The 19,874-nt window shown below is 36.1% G+C and overlaps 1 protein-coding gene across 1 annotated transcript in view; it reads left to right on the forward strand.

The window, feature by feature from the left end:
* LOC103916287 (probable G-protein coupled receptor 125) overlaps nt 1–19,874 on the forward strand; it is a 245,912-nt gene that overhangs the window by 70,163 nt on the left and 155,875 nt on the right. The window contains exons 4-5 of the mRNA XM_009323256.1: nt 2,193–2,264; nt 3,048–3,211. Of these exons, the coding sequence (XP_009321531.1) occupies nt 2,193–2,264; nt 3,048–3,211 (236 nt within the window). The remainder of the gene's footprint in view (nt 1–2,192; nt 2,265–3,047; nt 3,212–19,874) is intronic.

Raw genomic sequence — 19,874 nt, forward strand, 5'->3', positions numbered from 1 at the left:
TGCTACATCAGCTGTGGAAATGACTTACAGTTTTTCCCTGTTTCCTAAAATATTGACCAGACGTAAAGCCTTCCTTTGATCCAAACAGAATTACCAAACTTCAGGCTTGGTGTTCTGTTTGTTTTGTTGTATGAAGCATGGATAGCTATTTAAGGGAAAAGAGGGGATTTGGATCAGATTGGCAATGTTGTCGTACTGCAGTGGGATGAGGCAGAGAAAAGACACCCCCCCCCCACGCCCCCCGGCCCCTATTTCTGCCCTGTGGCTGTTGTCCATGCCAGGCTAGGCAGATTGCTTTCCCCATCCTTTAGTTTAACATGATTGTCCTCTGTCAGAAGGTTTATACTACTGTAACTGCTTTCATATTAGTGGAACCGCTTCTGATTTACTTCAGTGTAAATGTCAGGGTTATCAGTTTCTGATTTAGTCCGTTTAATGTCCCAGTTCACTGAGCTGCTTCAGCATATGCCTCGTCAGGGCTTATGTCCAATAAGCACATGAGTAGATCCATTTAATTTTAAGTAAAGAGGTAACTGAGTCTTTGTGAAATGCTCTATATTTTTAGTTCCTGTTGATAAATCCAAAATATTAAAGGTATAGAAATAGGTAGCTACAAGCAAACATTCATTTCCACCGTTAGACATATCCACGCTTGAAGAGATACGTGAAAGCCCTTCCATTTCCAAGAGCTTTGCACCACAACTGTATTAAAGGTGCACTGTTAGACAAAATCTTAACAATGAGTTCAATTATATCAACACATCTCATGGTCACTCAATATAATGAGAAATAATTTCACTTAACATTGCTGAGCCAGTTTATTTTTCTGTATTAGTAGAATTTTGCTTTAAACTACCATGAAAATTTGAAGTGTTCAAAGTTCTTTTTTTTTTTAATTATTTCAGTGGTGAAAAATTAATTGTGTACAAAAATAAGATTAGTAATTGTTTCAAGAATGCTCCATAACTTTCTTAATGTAATTTATAAATTAGCAATATTTTCTCCTCTTTCTTGAATTCATTGATCCATATGTATCTGTACAGGTTTCTGTAGAAAGCACGGTTCTTGAGTATTTTGTTTTTCCTTACTTTATGAAGCTGGCTCAGATCTTTTGCAGCTTGGTAGATTCCTCACTGGTGGAACATTGCTCCCGATCTGAATTTGTGTCTTCAGTTTAGTGTACATTCTTTACTTTATAGACATAAGAGAATTAAAATCAATAATTATAAAAACATCCTTTTTAATGAAAAAGTAATGAAACCATTTTCTTTGCCAGTCCACTTTTCTTTTTTTCCTACACGTAACAACAAATCTCCATGGAAGAGATCTGAAATTTCACTGATAGCTGAAATTTTGTAGCCATCCTTGAATTCAGACATGTAGGGTTCAGGCACTGGATAGAAAGGAATGTGTATCAGTATTTCAAAAGTAGGTAATTCATATGGTATGAAGTGTTAATCTTGAATACTGCACTAATTTTTCAGTTTACTGGTATACAAAAAGACAGTATGACTTGACATTAAGCATTTACCTTTTATACTATTAAGGCACTGGCAGAGCAATACTGTTAAACTAGGCAAAATTAAATCGCATCTGTTTGCAAGTATTCAGCTTAATCCATGCAACCATCAAGACAAGAAATAGTAAAACAGTAGTTAAAATGGAAATGTCCTTAATTTAAGGATGGGAAAAATCAGTTTGTTTAAAGTCCTTTGTAATAAAACTATTTGTGTAGTTACTTTGAAGACTCATTACTGTTTTAAGGAATTGCTTGAATTCCTCTAAGCATTACTAAATTAAGACACTGTTTTTCTTTACCTTGAAGTGGCATTCTACATACACTATAAAAATACAACATAGGTCTCACTGACTAATCATTGTATGAATATTTTCACTTAAATTCCAGAATATTCTCTTCTAAAATTCTATTCTATTAAATATGTAGAAATATTCCTGTTTATTAGACCAAGTGAATTGTATGTATACCTGCTGTGAAAATAAAAGAAGTAAAAGTGTATGATTTGATTTAAACATTGCTGTCATTTATGAGAAAGCAATGTACAAATTTAAATATGTTTTTACTGTTGTCAAGAAAGCAGAATTTCTTAATCAGCATCGGGAAATTATAGTCTATAAAAATTTTGTTTGCTTCTTGTATTTGTTATAACTGACTAGAAATTGCTTTTTTCTAGGAATTTGTCAGGGAATATTTTTTCAAGTCTCATGAATGGACTTTTTTCAGAGCTGCTAGCTCTGAAAGCACTGTAAGTATGATACCTTCTGTTTGGAAATCTGAAATATTCGAGAAACACATTAGAATAAACACAGCAGAGTTGAATATGAATTCAAATAGGATTGTTTCTAGTAATGCATTCCAAATGTAAAATATGCAGTATTTTGTTATCAATGTCTGTCTCACTGCTGATGAGCTGTCATCTTCTACCTGGCCCAGTGAAATGGATAGCGCTGACAACTTGACCCCGTTCCTGACTAGCCCGGTCTAGCCATCCTGACTAGCATCCCTGTTTTTTTTTCCTTTATGATCTTATACCTTTCCATGTTTTCATGCATTACATCGTGTAATAACTCTAAATACACAAAAACATTCATGTTAAATATTTTTCCTGCAATTATAATAACAATTCCCAGTTATTTATATTAAATTTACTTCTCTGAGATTTAAAAATGTATACCGGATACTTCCATGGTTAAGTTCCTACTCAAAAGAGTTTTTCTAAGTGAAATTATGTTATAGTATGACTTTCTACAGCAGCACATACTCAAATTTAATCCAGTAGTCAGTGATGCTGTTCTGTAACCAAACCCAGAACTTTGGCATAATGCCTTGGAAGTCATTAACAGTGGGACAATGTGTATTAGTTGTCTCAGGATACCTTTACAATTATACATCTATAATTATACATCCATAGTTATGCATCTACCTAGAATTAGTTCTCTTTGGAGTTAGATCATTTGAATCTAACAGAAGAAAGTATGTTTATGAAAATTGCATGGGTACCAATTGTGATCTTTCTTTGCCTTTCTAGACATTTCAACACCGATTCACTCATTTGTGACTGTAATCTAAAATGGGTCTTGCAATGGGCCAGAAATGCTTCAGTTCGAATAGCGGAGGAAACAGTTTGTGCTTACCCCAGTGCTTTACAAGGACTGTCATTTCATAACCTGAAGGAAAGCCAGCTGATATGTGGTGAGCTGTACTCTCATTCGACATTACAAATTGAAGTGGAATCCAGAGAATATATTAAAAAACAGAAATGATGGAAAAAAAAAAAGTAATAAATCTGCCTTGTTTATAGGCACAAGAAATCCAGGTATATGGCACAGAAAATACCACTAAGATTGAAAGATGGAAAAGAATACAAGTTTCTTATTTCATACAAAGTTTTATATATATATATATATATATATTTCAAGAACACCACTGTCCTGTCTATATATTAGGTAACATGTAATTATGATTTAAAAGATTAACCCATGATGGTAGCTCTACATTGTATACTGCATGAAACTGAGGATTCCTACAGGGATTTATAGAATATTCCTTTCAAGTTATACCTCTGACAGCGTGGCATAAATGTCAGATTCCATTCTGGTATTTTTCATTTTTATAAACCTGTAACTATACATTTTAGCACTGTGTCCTGGGGATGAATAGAATTTTTACAGTGAGCTTCAGTTAGGTGAATTCTGTATTTGAAGATCTGTAAGTGAATCGCTTTTTGAAAAAGATTTTTCACCGTAGCAAGCATGATGGATATGGTGTGAGGAAACAAACAAACAAAAAATGAATGAGTAAAGAAAATTCCTCTCACACTGAACACTGTCTAGCAAAGAACAGACAAACCCAGAGATTCTAAAAGTATCGCGTACTGCAGAGAAAAAAATCTTTGCCTAAGATTATGCTGGTGGGTTCCATAATCAGAAGTATAATTTCACACATACTTCGTTAATAACAGAATCTTTGAATCTTTGACTTTCTTGAATGACAGAAAATTGCTGGGATGGTGACTTTGCTAATGTCTTACAGGAACAAAAGGAAAGTCACACTTTTATCCTAATAACCACAAGAAGAATGATGTGTGTTGCTAACACATTTATAGCAGAAGGGGGATCAGTGTTGACTGGAGTAATAACAAAAAATTTGGTTTTAACAACAACAGCAAATACAGATATTTACAAGTTGGGAGAGATGTGAAATGATGTGAATACCAGCTACAGACGTTCCATCAGCTGAATTGTTAACGAAACACTGATACCTGTCTGGAGGCAAATAAGGAATGAGCTCTTGTGAGTGAAAGGCAGAGACGTTTCCAGTAGCCTGTATTACTGAACATGTGAAAATCTGCAATACTTTTCAAATATCTAGCTGCCATTTTATAGAGACCCAGCATGGGCATCTTCATAGAGATCCATTTCCCAGCAGGAAAAGTCCTCTTTCTGAAAATGCTGGAATGATCAGAAGAATCGATTAAGCACTGTTAATTGGTATTTCCAGGTTGCCAATGAATATGAGCCTGTGAATTTTAGAGAGGAAATGAAAGTAGTTTCTCAGAATTTCGTACTTTAATTCCTCATAGGACTCCTTACCACACCTCTGATACAGAATTTACAAGACCCATCTAGTTGTCACTGCTATTTATAATGTCCACTGAACACTTGACAAGGTTCGTAATGACTGCCAACAGCTTGACACCCCTTTTTAGATCTGCAGAGAGCTTCACGGTGATTATATTTGCTGAGCCTTACACCAGCTATGTAATGTCTGCCAGGTACTTCACGGTGCTCATAATATTTGTTGGGCAGCTCACGGTGCCCACAACAGTCAGCAATTTCATTTTCAGTAACTTAATTCAATAACTTAATCACCTTAGGTTAAGTAACTCAGTAACTTAATATTAAAATACATTCAGTAACTTCAATCAAATTTCAGTAACTTAGGCATAATAGAAGGCTGTCTGGCACCAAAATAATAACAACTATTGAGAATGTCTTAAGAATAATATGTGTTGAAATATGCATAGAGCTAATCAAATTAAACATATCTTAAAGAAAATATTAAGAAGTGGTTTAAAAATTAAACACTCCTGCACGTGAACACCTTCCATACTGTCAGACATTTGCATTTATAGTTACTGATCTTCCTTCTACATGCTAGAAGAGGTCATGAGGTATCACAGTCACAAGATGAGCAAAGAAAAGAAGAATGGAAGGGAAAAAATGAAAATAGAAGGGAAACGGCAAAGATCTTTGCAGGCGAGTTAGGGAATGAACCAAAAAGTCAAAGTATGTGAAGAGGAAATGAGACAGTAAAAAAATTTCTGAATAGCTACAGGGGGCAGTTTGCCCTGAGCTTTTTCGGTGTCTTTTATGTTTGATGGGAGAAGAAATCATCGTTCAAATTTCTTTCTGGCAGATCTTTCGCATGCATCTGATAACTCAAGATAGCTAAAGAAGTCACCCATTGAAAACAGTTAAAAACCCGCTTTGACGTTTTTTATAAGAGTTAATTTAAGTAACTGCACAGTTTTGGAATTCACTGGATTCTGCTTGCATAGTTCATTAACAGCTTATAAGAGCTACTTAAATCTTCTTTAAAAAAAATCTGCAACTCGGAAATGTTCGGCTAGAAAGCAATTTTTGGCAATGTTGGAAATAAGGCTGAAAAATAGTTTGATGATAAAAGACAGTTTTGCCTTTGTCTTCTGCCTTAATTATGAGGGACTGCAATGAATTCATAACGGTATGGACAGCATATCTTTCTGAAAAATGGTTGTGAAATTAGCTTCATGCGGTGCCTTGTTACTGTTTCTCCATGACTCCAAATAAAACTTACACAATTTGCAGGAGGAAAACTACATTTTCCTGAACACGAGTGCTATAAATTCCACCTGAGGTCTGAGAGCAGTGTGTGGTTTTTCCTTGCACACATCATCAGCAGAAATAGATTCTGTAGGCCAAATTCTTCACTCTGGAAAGACCTGTATGAGTTTTTGTCTTAAGGGGATTACAAAAGATTGCTCTTAAAGCTGGGTTTTGATTATTTATACTGATGAATGAGATATTAGAATTTAGTTTCAGTCTCAAAGCTGTATTTATGCTATTGAACTAATAGCACTAAGTAGTAAAAGTTCGTTTGTTCTGCAAATTACAATTGACATATAACTCTGATGAAGCCTTTTTCTGTTAGAAAAAGTTGACTCATAAAAACAGTTGTTTGGAAAGGTGCTGATTTTCTTGTCTCCCCCAATTAGATTTTATTTAAAGTTTAGAAAGTAGTTGACATAATATCAATAATCTTTAAATAAATGATTTGGCTGAAAATGATGTAAATATTTACTAAATTGTACAAAAAATATTGCAAAGGCCAAAGTATAAAAAAAATGTATAGTGCTTTAAGACATTATTATTTATTTATTTCCACCACAAATAAAATGATCTAATTCTCCTGGGACAGAATCCTGTTTCTCATGCAGGTCTCTTACAAATTAAAGTATTGCTTTTTGCATATACGTTTTCTCTACAGGTGTTTATAAATAAATAATTGGGACCATGCTATCACCTTTTTTCAATTTAAAAAAATTGCTTTAAAAGTAAGAAAATATAAAAGGATATTAAGAAATATATTTTCTTGCTTAGAGTTTAATGCGTTTATACATAATAAATTACATTTTTATTCCTTATCATTATGCATTTTTCTGTGCAGAGAGTGGGTAGGTTTAGTTCTTTTCTTGGTGTCAGTAGATTTTTCAGGTTTATGTAGTCTACTGTCCTAATCTTGGTCATCATATTGTTGTGTGGACTATTTTCCTATAAAGCAGACAGGTTAAAAGAACTAGACGTAGTATCTTGTCAGTTCTCAGGAAGCCTAAATGTAGAGATGCCTAGATTTTTTCAAGTCACTTTGCTCTACTTGAGCAGATGGTTTGATACATACACATCCGCACCATCTCATCACAGCACTTTCAGGCAAGCTAGTTTTGTCGCAGGTCACCTTTCCTGTTCCTGTTGTTGTCCTTACCTTCCCTAGCAGCCTGCTGTAAGGCAGTCTGGCAGGAAGTCTGATAAAGCAATCTTTAACAGTCTTGGACGGCTCTCGGGCCGTGTTAGCAGAGCTCATTCTAGCCCTTTGCCTCTGACCCTTTCATGAGGAATGGGCTAAATGTAGTCCCCCAAAGCTGTGTTTACCCTCTTTCTCTGTCTATGATGGAAAGATCTACACAAGTCTTTTCCTTGGAAGAAATGAATCAGTTGCTTGCATCTTTATTATGCTTCTGTCCCAAATTGTTCTTAGTTTCCCACTTCCTTATTTGCTGGGTTGTATTGAATGTGAGGAAATCTTGCATATTGAACTACTTCAACAGAGGATTGTAGGCAAGAGTGAAAAGAAGTTTTAAGCATTATTTATTCACCTATATTGTGCACGTCTCTGAAAAACCCATGTCGTTTCAATAATTACAGCCAACGAGGGCAAACGGATACAATTAGCAAAGCTAGTATTAATGAATGTTCTTCATATACCATCCTTAGTCAAGAAACTTCCAGAGTAAGGAAAAAGTTATAAACTCAAATGTTACATACATACATTTTAAGATGCAGTCTCAGGGGAAAGTATGGTGGAAATAGAACTTGCAAAGCACAGAGTAATGGCAAACAAAATATTGCAGCTGAGCCATTTTCCTTTCTCGTATCAACGTGGCTGAGATAGCATCTGTTTTTATGTAGTGTCTCATCTGCCTTGATGGGGGTAGGGTGGCCTCCCTAGGCTCAGGAGCCTGTTTTTCAGAGGCTGTGAGTATCCGGAAACTGTTTTCAAATTCTGTTGTTGCTCTGGGTGCTCCACGTTCATGAAAATCAACTGCAGTGTGTTTCACCTGGCTTAGAAGAGTTCTTACAGTATGTTATTTTGAAAGTGTGTATTATGACAAAATGTGTATTCTATTCATGGGTACTGCACCCTTTGGTTGTGATGAATAGAATTGTAAGTGTTTACATCAAACTTGTAGTGAGAAATTGTTTGGGTTGGTTCATAATTTACTCATAGCTTTAACAGTCAGTTAGGACTTTCACTATGGATGACAGGGAATGAGTACTCAAAATAGAGAGCTGGAGTTGTATCTGTATAAGATCTGTATGATTAGGTTTCTAGCATGCCTTAGGGAGCTGTCTACTGAGAAAAGTGTTAACACTAAAGAAGAATAAAAATCCATCCAACTAAAAAGAGAGGTAAGAAACAATGTAAGATAATAGCTACAAGTTGGGAGCGTCCAACGGTGTTTGAATTATTACTCAGTCTCTGAATTCTGTAAACTACCTTAGTTTAAAGTGTTAGCTCATAAGTGAAATTAGCAAGTTGTTACTCATAAAATATTACTGAAATGTGCTTTTTTTGGTATTATAGACTCCCTACTTAGGAGGGGTACTTCTAAGGGAGGGATACAACTCAAAGGGATAGATCCTTTTCTGGCTTCTGTATTCTGCAATACAATTCATTAAATGTTTCGTAGAAAATGCAAACAACATACTGGGTGGGAGGGCATATAGTTGTTAGGGAATTGTTTGTACTTAACCAGCACCTTGTTTCTTGTAGTTTGCCTCACTTCACTGAGAATCAGAGTTTCATCAGAGAGAATCATCCTCTAAAGGAGCAGAGTCAGGTTAAAATGTACGCACTTTCCGCTTTGATGCTCCGTACCTGTTCACATTGAAACTGGTGCAAAGCAAAAAAGAAAAAAACACATTTATATTCTTTATGCACTCTTTCTACTTGTGTTCTTAGAGATTTCTTGACCATTTTAAGATTTAATTACTTACATAGAAAGGTATGAAGCACTTTCATCATTACTTACCTACTCACATTTTCTAATCTGTATTTCTCATGCTTAAGTATGAGCAGAACATTAAGGCATATTTCTCTTGGGCCACATGCAGCTCCCTAGCCTATTTTCATAAGTAAATTTTTTTTACAATCTTACCTAAAATACTACAGAAATTCAGCACATTCAAGACATTTAAAATCGATTACAGTAATAACATTAGGAAAAAAGAGAACATTTTCTTTTCTATACTTCCTGTATAAAGTACTTTCATTCTCTGAAGCAGCTTTTTTATTCTTGACATATATTCTTAAAACACAGTGTGGCTTTAACTGCTTTCTCAGCAATGGAGCAATAGTGATGTTTTAGTTGCTAGATATGTTGAAATGTCCTTATAATTTTACCTGATGTGCTTGCACGTTTTCCCTTCATCCCTAGCAAGATTTCTTTCAAAGTAAGAACTTTGAAAGAAACATGTATTTTTAAAATGCCAAAAATAGAAAGAAATAGATTGATATTGGGAAATTCAATTTTTGAAAGGAGGCTTTTTCAACAGTTAAATTTAAGCCTGAAATCAACTGAATGCATTCAGCTTCATTCTGCATCAGCTTTTAAGAATACTGTCAAATATTTTGTGCTAGGGATATTGGGTGAGAAATGAGATTTGCAGTTGCTTTTTTCATATGGTGACAAAAATTAATTATCTACATTGCCTTTCGAGTCTTAAAATGATAATTGTATACACCTGCACATAGATTGTTCTTAGAAGTTTTCTTTCCTACGTGAAATATATTGCAATAACAAATACTGGCTCAAAGTTAACAAGGGGCATTTTTTCTTCATTTGTTTCTCTCCTAGTACACACAACATTTTTTTTGGTCTCATTTGTTATTTACCTAAACTTAGGAATAGGTTTGAGATTGTTGTTTCAACCATTTCTTTCTTCATTTACAAGTCATTCTTACTACATTAACACAATGTAAATATTGAACTGTGGGGTTCTTTTCAGTATGTAGTAACTGATTAAACTCAAAATCTCAAGGACAAAGAATGATGGATTAATTATCCAGATTTAGATTCCAGTCCTGCAGTTTCTTGGCAGCCTACAGATAGCCTGCTTGCATTCATGAGGAGCATCATTGTCTTCAAGAACATGTGGGATCAAGACTTCAGCTCCAATTCTGCAGGGAGTGCCTAATCATATGAATAGGTCTAATTCTATTGAAATAGGAATATTCCCATTAGTAACCTTTCACAGGATTAGGTTTTGCAAGATATGGATATTGATACAATTAGCTGTAGTTAGATCCTCTTGCAATTGTTTCTATTTTACAATGTTAGCAATTCAGGATTTTCTTTAATAACAAAATATAGATAATAGCAGAATGTCTGTAAGTCAAATAATGTACCTGTACATTTTGGATCTCTCAAAGATGGGTGTGGTAGATTCATTTTCTATCGGAGCTAAGTGGCCCATTTTAAATATCAAAGTTTTCAGTAGATAAACATTTGGTAGTATGAAACCAACAACACTCTAATCTTTTGGCTCCAAATTCTAGATTTCTCATCCTAATATGATCAGTCTCAAACTGGGAAAAAAAAAGGAATATGGTGCCCTATACTTAATATTAAACATTGTTATCTAATTTTTTTAGTGGTAATTTAAAATACTGCTGCAAGGTTGGGGGAACAAAATTAATAACATTTAAAACTTATAAACGTGAAATAACAGAAGTATTAAAATGGTCATTTGAGAAACTTAAAGGATGAGGTTTTACTAGTACGTATTTTCTTGCATCTGTGCTCACACATGAAAATATAGTTGAACAGAACTTTTCACCCCTGAAATCTCGCTGATTTAGATGCTGGAAATGTGCCCAATTTGTTAGTCTTCCCATAGCTTATTCTAAACTACATCAGTGGTTTGTAATGTACAGTTTTGTCTGATTTTCTACATTGTCTTTGCCTGCTTGCTACAAAAAGCATGCGAAATAACTAAATGAAAATTTAGCTAAGATGTAGCGAGGAGAATATCAGCGAAACGAAGCTTCTTTAATCTTCAAAACTTCTGCCCTTGGAGACTTGACTGGCCATCTCCAAAAGCTAGTTGCTCATGAGCAAAGCAATGGTAAGACAGCCAGCCTTGACTCATGGAGCATCCCGGAAGATATATTCTTTATTCTTAACACGGTAATATGTACATTAAAAGACTAGGGTTAAATTTCATACTGGTAATTCTTAGACAAAATTATATACACTTCTTTCCAAACCTATGTTAATATTGTCCGGTTAACAGCAGTGATTACAATTTGTTGTAATTAATCTTAATTGTTCTCATGGGAAAGTTCCTTGTTGTTGTGGTTTAACCTCAGTCAGCAACTGAGCACCACACAGCCACTCACCCCGGGTGGGATGGGGGAGAGAATTGGAAGAGTAGAAGTGAGAAAAACTCATGGGTTGAGATAAAAACAGTTTAATAATTGAAATAAAATAATAATAGCAATAATACTAATAATGTAATAATAATAATAATAATAATAATACACAAAGCAAGTGATGCACGGTGCAATTGCTCACCACCCACCGACCGATGCCCAGCCAGTCCCTGAGCAGCGGCCCCCCCCGGCCAGCTTCCCCCAGTTTATGTACTGAGCATGACGTCCCATGGTATGGAATGTCCCTTTGGCCAGTTTGGGTCAGCTGTCCCAGCTGTGCCCCCTCCCAGCTTCTTGTGCACCTCCAGCCTTCTCAGTCAGTAAAGCATGGGAAGCTGAAAAGTCCTTGGCTAGTGTAAGCGCTACCTAGCAACAGCTAAAACATGGGTGCGTTATCAACTTTGTTCTCATCCTAAATCCAAACCACAGCACTGTACCAGCTACTAGGAAGGAAATTAACTCTATCCCTTGCTGAAACCAGGACACTTATAAAGCCTCCATTCTCATACCCTCTGTTCTAATTAAGTGGAGTATACCATAGTAATATTTCACATTTTTATAGCACATTTCATCATACAGCACTTTCTTTAAGATATGTATAAAAATGGCTGTAGAGAGCTGCATTTTCTGACACTGTCAGCTGGGCTGAGAGGAGTTTGGAATGGAAAAATTTCATACAATGACTGGGACAAGTTCTTACTTCAGCAGAACTGTCACTTGTTCAGCATCTTTTATGACTTCTACATGTCTCTTTCGTTTGGCATTCTTGCAGCATAGATGGGTACTCATGCAGCCTGTTGGACTCTGGGCAATTAGGGGCGATCACTGCCACTCCTGGGATCCTCCTGCTGCCATGCTTCCTTGGTCTGAGTGTGTAGTAATGATATGAAAATAAAAAGAAGGTGGCTAGTGGTGCTTAAGGTTTGGAAAGATGAGTGCTACCACTATACTTCCCAGATAGATAAAGCTAATCAATATTTTGTAGAGCTAGGTGCTTTATGCTTGCCACTGCTCGGCCATTTTTATTAACTGCAAGCTGTAATGAGTGTGCATAGCCATGAACCTGCCAGCTTGCTTGCCATAAGGATAATCTGAGTAATTGAAACTGGCTTTCTAGCAATAGCTTCTGACTCTTACCGGTGAAGGAATTTGTGTTGATGAATCTTCCGATACCATAGCTGTCAATATGTCATGGTCTTCAATTTCGGGATGTGGCAAATAATCAAATGCTCCCCAGCTTCTAAAGTAGATTTCTGGGACAATTTGAAAATAAGAAATTGAAAAGCAGCAGCAGTTTTATTTGGTAAGGAAGAAATCAGTGATGAAAAAACTCTGCCCATTCTTTTAAATTTCTGCTAGATATGCCAATGCAAGACGTGGGCTTTATTTTGCCTGCGTGCAGATAATATTTTTGGTTAATTGATTAACTGGAATGAAACCTTGAATTTCCTATTATGAAAATTTTTCACGTAGCTGTTGCCATTTTACCAATTAATGTTATGATATTTGACATTCATGTTAAACGCTATTAAGTGAAACGTACTACCTCTGTATTTCTCTACCTCTACTTTCCTACCAAGTAAACTTAAAATGGTTGTAATGGGCACAACATGCATCAGTCCCTAGACCCAGTGCAAAACTGATAATTTATTTTCAGAGGGGCTTACAAATCTGGGGGAAACTGCTGTAGAGAAATAACTTTGTCATGGCTGGACTTGTCACCCATCTGCTGAGTGCTGGCTGAAACCTGTCTGAGTTGGATTTGCTAAAAGTGACTAGATTTGAATTGTACTTTTTCTAGCTCAGCTTTCCTTAGTTTCTACACAGGTGTAATTTATTTTAATTGAATAAGACTGAGAAGTTATGGAATCCAGGTGCTTCTAAGTGAGGCTGTCATCCAAAGCTATGTTTGTAGCTGTTCTTGGCATAACTGCACTGACTTTAATCTTCTGTTTTGTAGATATGGAGTATATTTATGAGGTTAGCTAACCTAGATAACTGAAGGACCAGTAGCAGTGGACTGTGACAGCCTGGGCTCATCGTACTTCTAACTTACTCAGGATAAATCCTGGGATTGCTACTTCTGTTCAGCTCCCTGCAGCAGCATCTACATTCTTATCAGTGCCTCAGTCCACTGACTCTGCTATGCCTGCTCACGAGACATGAACCCTTTCTCTCTCTTTTTCTCAGCTTTGATGGCTTTACAGAAGTTTGCAGGAGTAAAAAGTAACACAAGATTTGTAACAAAGTAAAACAGTATACACGTCTGAAGTCTTGCTCTTTGGTTAGTAGCTACCATTTCAGTGTAGCACTTAGCATTACAAAATAAACATAAACCTGTGACTTAATTATGAGATGCTGCAAAAAAATCCATCTACTTTATGTTCCTGTCTGAAAAGCATGTATGAGGGTGAAAGCGACTGGTGAAACGGTGTGGAATATGCCTTGCCCTGCCAGTATTATGAAGTTGGTGGAAATAAGAAGCTATTACACAAACAGAAGCTCTACTTTTTCTGCTGTGAGTGGTAAATGAATATGGTACAAAGCCTTCTTGTCCCAAGCCCAAAAGACTTATCTTATTTTGATGTGTTTAATACATGTTGGCATCTGTATTTTCTTGATATTATGTTAAAATCGGAGCCAGGCAAAGCTTTTATTAAAACTGAAGCTTGGCTCCAGTTCTGTATTCCTTCTCGACTTCCTTGGCATATGGCACTGTCTGTGACCTTCTACACCAAACCTTTTGTTATTGTCAGCAAATTTTGCAATACAGAAATTGGCATTGGTGTACTGGCACCTCCCCTTCTTGGCAGAACTGGCCTTCAGAGCAATTCAGATCACTCTCTTTTCTTCAGTTCCATTCAGTAAATACCAACAGATATAATTTGCTGTGTCAGCAATTCAAATTTTTAACTAATGTGTTTCAATTTGTTTTTCCTTATTTTCATCTGTCCTTTTTATTGGACCAGTTCCTTTACTTTGTCCTCACTTCCAGCTTCCCTCCTCTGTGCTTTCCATGCACATTTCTTTCCCACTGAGATTGTATACAAATATTAGAGCTCTAACTCACACTTTTGTCAGCAGGATGTGCCGCACTCTGTAGGCACACTCAGTTCAAATAAAAATTCCATTGGCAATACAATAAATCAAGTGATTAACAAGAAGCAAAATGCCAGCCTCTGGTTTTTTTCTGTCCCAAAAGCTTGTGGTGCACTGTAGCAAACCGAGTTTTCTACCAAGAGGCAGAAGTCGATGGTGTATCCTGAGACATGAGCACTATAATACTGCACTGATGTGTGGGCAACCTGGAGAGACCTGTGGATTTTCCTATTTCTGACTGTGTAAAAGCTGCCAGTATCAAACAAAACCAGTTAATGAGGGCCAGAAAATGTATAGCAGAAAACTGTGCCTATGGTAAACTGACAGCAGAATGCTCTGGTGTAGTAACCAGGATTATGCACTTAGTAGCTATTTAGCTGTAAAGAGTTGTCCTGCCCAGGTTATAGGTTGTGTAGGAGAAAATGCAAAAAATGTGGCTGGAGGTAGGACGTAGTTTCATTTTTCTGTGATCATGTCTCCAATATCTTGTGCTGGTCATGTTGGCCAATGACTAGCCAACTTTCTCTAGCGTTTAGACAAATCTATTGCATGGGCCAGCTTTTGTGCTTACAGATTTGCTTTTGATCATCCAGAAAACAGTAGTGTCCATTCATTATAAGTGCATACATTTTAAATATGATCATATTATATTTAAAATGTAACTAAAATACAGGTTAGAGATGCATCGTATGTTATGTCTTTTACAAATAGTTGTATTCCATATATGTTCGGTGACAGCAGTATTTCCTTCACATTCTTTTCCTTTCCATCTTTTAAAACAGTAAACAAAAAGAAAGGCTAAAATTAGAAGCAAAATTGAACTACTTTTAGAATCTCAAGAACTGAATTGTAAGGAAAAGCGCAGAAAGTATTTCATGTGTGTGCATGTCTGTGAGAGAGAGAAATTGTTTTATAAAGATATTAAGGGCACACGCATTGGACCATTTCCTTAGAGCTTCAGTGCACCTTGCTGGTTTTCTGTTTTAGCTAATGGTTATTGAAATAATTTCTATTTTCTTTTTCCACTTTATATACATCTTGGGATGCTGCATGCATTAAAATGTGCATGGATATACTTTCTGTGAGAAGGACTCTTAAGCGATACTCTAATTCAGTGGTATTTGTGTAACCTGATTCCTCCTCCATATGTCCTCAGTATTCTAGTCTAGAGCTAATCTGCAATACAAGACTGGATCGCATAAAGAATCTGGCCTTCAGTCAACAAAACCCTTTTCTGCTGAGAAGTGAAAGATAAAGAAAAAGATGTAATTGCTATAATGACGGGTTAGACCTTTAGATTCATGCTGCTATCAGTGATTCCTGTGGTGCTCTCTCGCAATCATGGTTTAGTGCTGACTAGAGAGACAAGACAGGTAAAGACTGTAAAACACTTCAGCAGCCCTTGATCTAAATGCCTGTAGGAGAGCCACACCTCTCATTTGCAGATGGTGGTGCTGGCTCCAAATGCGAGGGCAGCAGAGTGGATTGTCTTGGAAGGAGAATCTTGGAATATTTTTCACATGTGTAAAAATTAAATAAATGAAATCCCCCTAAGTTAGTCCCTCCGTTCCCAGGATACAATAGTAAACTCTAAATTATTTTTAATCTGATGAGGCTGTTGTATCTGCCATATGTACACACACATACACACACACACACATATATATATGAGCATTAGAGATTATATATATTTATTAGGTCTTCAGTAATCACATAATCAAAGAGAAAATTTCTCTTGTGTAGGGATATGCTTGCCAGAGCTGTTATATTTCAGTGCTGTCAAATCAATGCCAAAACCATTCCAAATACTTTCAGAATTTCTTACGTCTTACTTCTTACTTTATTGTCAAAGTCAAACTTGAAAACGAGTGTACAGCATTAGTAAATACTTCTATTTTTATTCTGAGTTTGAAGGATTGTTGGATTATGGATTTAAAATAAGTATTTCCAGCTGATGCTGATGGAACTATACAATAATTTTATAGCCATTCAGGACAAAGGGTATTGGCCCTAATCCTGAAACTCTTATTGATGCAATTAATCCTTATATCTGTGAGCTGTGTCACTGAAGTCAACTGGAACTTTTGCATGAGTAATAGTTGCAGAACCAGCCTCAGTCATTTAAATCATGATTATCCCCAGAAAACAACTGCAGATTTGCTCTTGTAATCATTTTTTTGTAGAAATCACACAGATTAAAAGCAGATGTTTTGTAGAAGTACTTAAGTGTACCTTCCTTGTTCTGCAAATGTCATAATCCATAGCAATTTTACTTGTTTCACTTTGAAAATGAGTTTGCATCATTATTTGCGGATTTGGCCAACCCAAATATGTACATTGTGAAAGGGTCCAGCTGGTCAGAAGGATATCCCATCCTAACGGTAAACCAAAGGTATGTTTCATTCGCTTTGCATCTTTGTTGGCACTTAGAAGGACTTGCAAAGAAAAAGAAAATGAATAGGTTGTTGATATGACTGATGTCAACCAAAGGATCATTTTCTCCTTTTCTGATATGCTGCAGTTAAAAAAGGTTTCATTTACTTCTGATCATTAATTGACAAAATCTGCACAAAACACATAATTCCTACTCCATTCCTGGGTTTGGTGATTCCCAAAGCTGAGCCACAGAAGTGATAACGGGAGAGCCTTAAAGACCAGCTATAAAGGCAGAGAGAAATTCGAAGTGGTAGTGTTACACTGCATCTGTATGCCAGGCAAGTTATTTAGCTTGTCTTAAGAAATACTGATACTATAGTTCGCACTCTTTCTACTTCATAGCCTCATGACACAATGTGTCACGCAGTGCATGAGCAAAAACATTTGACAAGATACAATATCCTCAGTTAAAAATTACTGTATTCATGAGAAACATTTTATTTCTGTGAGTAGTATACATTTCTGTTGTACTTGTGACAGTATGTTTAATTTTTCTGGACTCCATTTTCATAATCATTCAGTTAATTTATGGCTAAGTTCCACACCATCATTTATGCTTACATTCCATAATTGACTTCATAATGCAACACAAAGATTGCAACCTTTTGGAGAGAGGTTCTCTCCATCTTCTAGTAAAAACCTTTAACGTAAATGACTGAGACCAAGCCTGCAGCTATTATGAATGAGGTACTAATCTGGTTTACTTTCCCTTCTTTTAGTTAGAAGCCAAAGATCATATAGAAATACTAGGTATGTTTCAAGGAATTTTTAGTAACGCATCCATGTCCACAAATAATAGGTGCAATCAGAAGATAAACTACAGGATGTACACACAAGTAAGGAGGGATATCTGAAGCCTGCCCTTATAGTGACAGCAGACTTACAACATTTCAGTGGATAGCAGCTAGCCCCTTAATCCTCTGTGTGCTTCTCCCAGACAGCCATATCACATATTCACTCTTGTACAAATCCTGCGTATTATGCCGGCCGGCACTCTTACTCTACAAAAAAGTAGAAGTGATCCCTCTCACTGTTTATTCAAAGCAAGTGATGAATATACTATTTAATATTTAAATTCCCCAGGAGTATTGAGGGCCCAAAACTAGGTTTATAAATGCAGCTTCTCACAATTTAAGTGTTCCAAAGACAACATCTGAATGACATAAAGAAGCATGTTAGAGTGGGATGCTGAGTAAGGAGAGGAACAAACACTACTGGTTGTCCACAAATTTTAGCAATTGTAGAACCAGTGATTATGGCTTGCAATCTGGTTAGGCATGGTTAAGTTCATCTGTATTTATTATGGGCAATGGAGGATTTTGAGGAGAAAGTTTAAGGAAGATAAAATAGTGAGCAGCGAAATGGAAAGGTCAATGTTAAAATACTTGTCAGAAAAATAGATGTTTGAGATAGTTACTAGTGGTGCAAATGTGGAAGGGTGACCTTTCAACTGGCAACCCTGTAGGCTGGATAGATATTAATGATGAGAGGCCTTTAAATGAAAACAGAAGAAAAATAAAGCAGAAGATGATCTATTTGAAAAATTATTTCCCCGTCAAGGTAGAAGGATTTCCAACGTGCAAGTCTGTAGGCATTGTGTCTAAGATGAGATTGCAGTAGTGACATTATAAAGTGACCCAGGCTCAGTCAATTGTTTTGGCATTGTAGGCTGAGGCGAAAAGGTTGTATTTTAGGAATTATTGTGCAAGATATTCATGGTAGTGTGTTTATCAATCACATATGTGAGTCCTTAGTATTTTTATTACCATTAGAATTTTGTGCAATGATAACAAAGTATCAGCGGTAGTGATTTTCTTGTCCTGCCTAAGGAGACTATACCAGAAAAAAGAAAATAAGGTTTTCCTTTATTCCTTATTATCCTATAAAAGATGATCTTCTTTCTTCAGATGCAGAGCCTCTATTTCAGTTACCTTTCCTAAAATGTTCCTTTTCAATGTTCTGCTACTGATTTAAAGAAATAGCATTAATCTCACCATGTATAGAAAATATTTTACAGAAATTGTGTTAAGGTAGTTTCAGGATCTAGAAATAAAAGTGGAAGAAAACAAATACTGTCTAGAGATTCAGTCTCTACAGAGACTGTAGCATTGAAGGATATAGCCTTCAATCACTGTCAAATCTATGAAATTAGCAGACTTTCAGCATTCCCAAAAATGCATATGCCTTCCAAATTTACAACACTATTTATTTTTTAATTGTGTTTAGGCATTTGGGTATGTGATGATGGCAGCTGTTTTTTGTAAGATTCTGCTTAGAATAAGAATATGCAATATTCTTATTAGTAGGGTATTTCTTGGGGAAAGACAGGAGAGAGAAAATTCATAAAATAAAGATCCACTATTAAAAAGTAGAAAGAGCTATTTAGATTAATATTTAACATTGAGTAAAGATCTAGAGAGTAAAGATGACTTGTGGAAGAGGCAGAAGTAAGCAGGGACAAGGAAATGAGAAATCATAGGGACAGTTGAACTTCAGGGGAAAGGCTTTAATTATATTTTCTCCCCCCTGTCCAATTGAGGAGGGGGAGTGACAGAGCAGCTTTAGTGGGCACCTGGTGTCCAGCCAGGGTCAACCCACCACAGCATATGAGATCCTTTAGGCTCTGTAGAGTGAGTAAATTTTGTTCTGGAGCACAGTGGGAATTTCATCCACTGACAGTGAATTTGTCTTATAAATGTTAACTGTACCTATATTAATAGCTGTATTTTTTCTTTAATTGGAAGACTGATTTTTTTCTGTACTAAAGCATCCTGCTTTGGGTAGGAGGCTGGACTGGAGCATTTAAAGAGATCCCCTCCAACCTCACTCGTACTGTGAACTATTCTGTGAAACCCATTTTCTGTAGATATTCTGGTAATCCTGTAATCATCTGGGCTCACGCCAATGAAAGAAATGTGATCTCTAGGATTCACAACATGGTCAGACTTAAATGGGTAGTTTGAGGGCATATATTTTATATTAGTGCTTTAATGTTAAGATCTAGGAAGCTAGAATTTTATACAATTAGTTCACTTCACAATATTCATGAGAGGAATTCATTGTGAGG

The sequence above is a fragment of the Pygoscelis adeliae genome, unplaced genomic scaffold (genome assembly GCF_000699105.1).
Source record: "Pygoscelis adeliae isolate BGI_AS28 unplaced genomic scaffold, ASM69910v1 Scaffold294, whole genome shotgun sequence".
NCBI classification, from domain to species: domain Eukaryota; kingdom Metazoa; phylum Chordata; class Aves; order Sphenisciformes; family Spheniscidae; genus Pygoscelis; species Pygoscelis adeliae.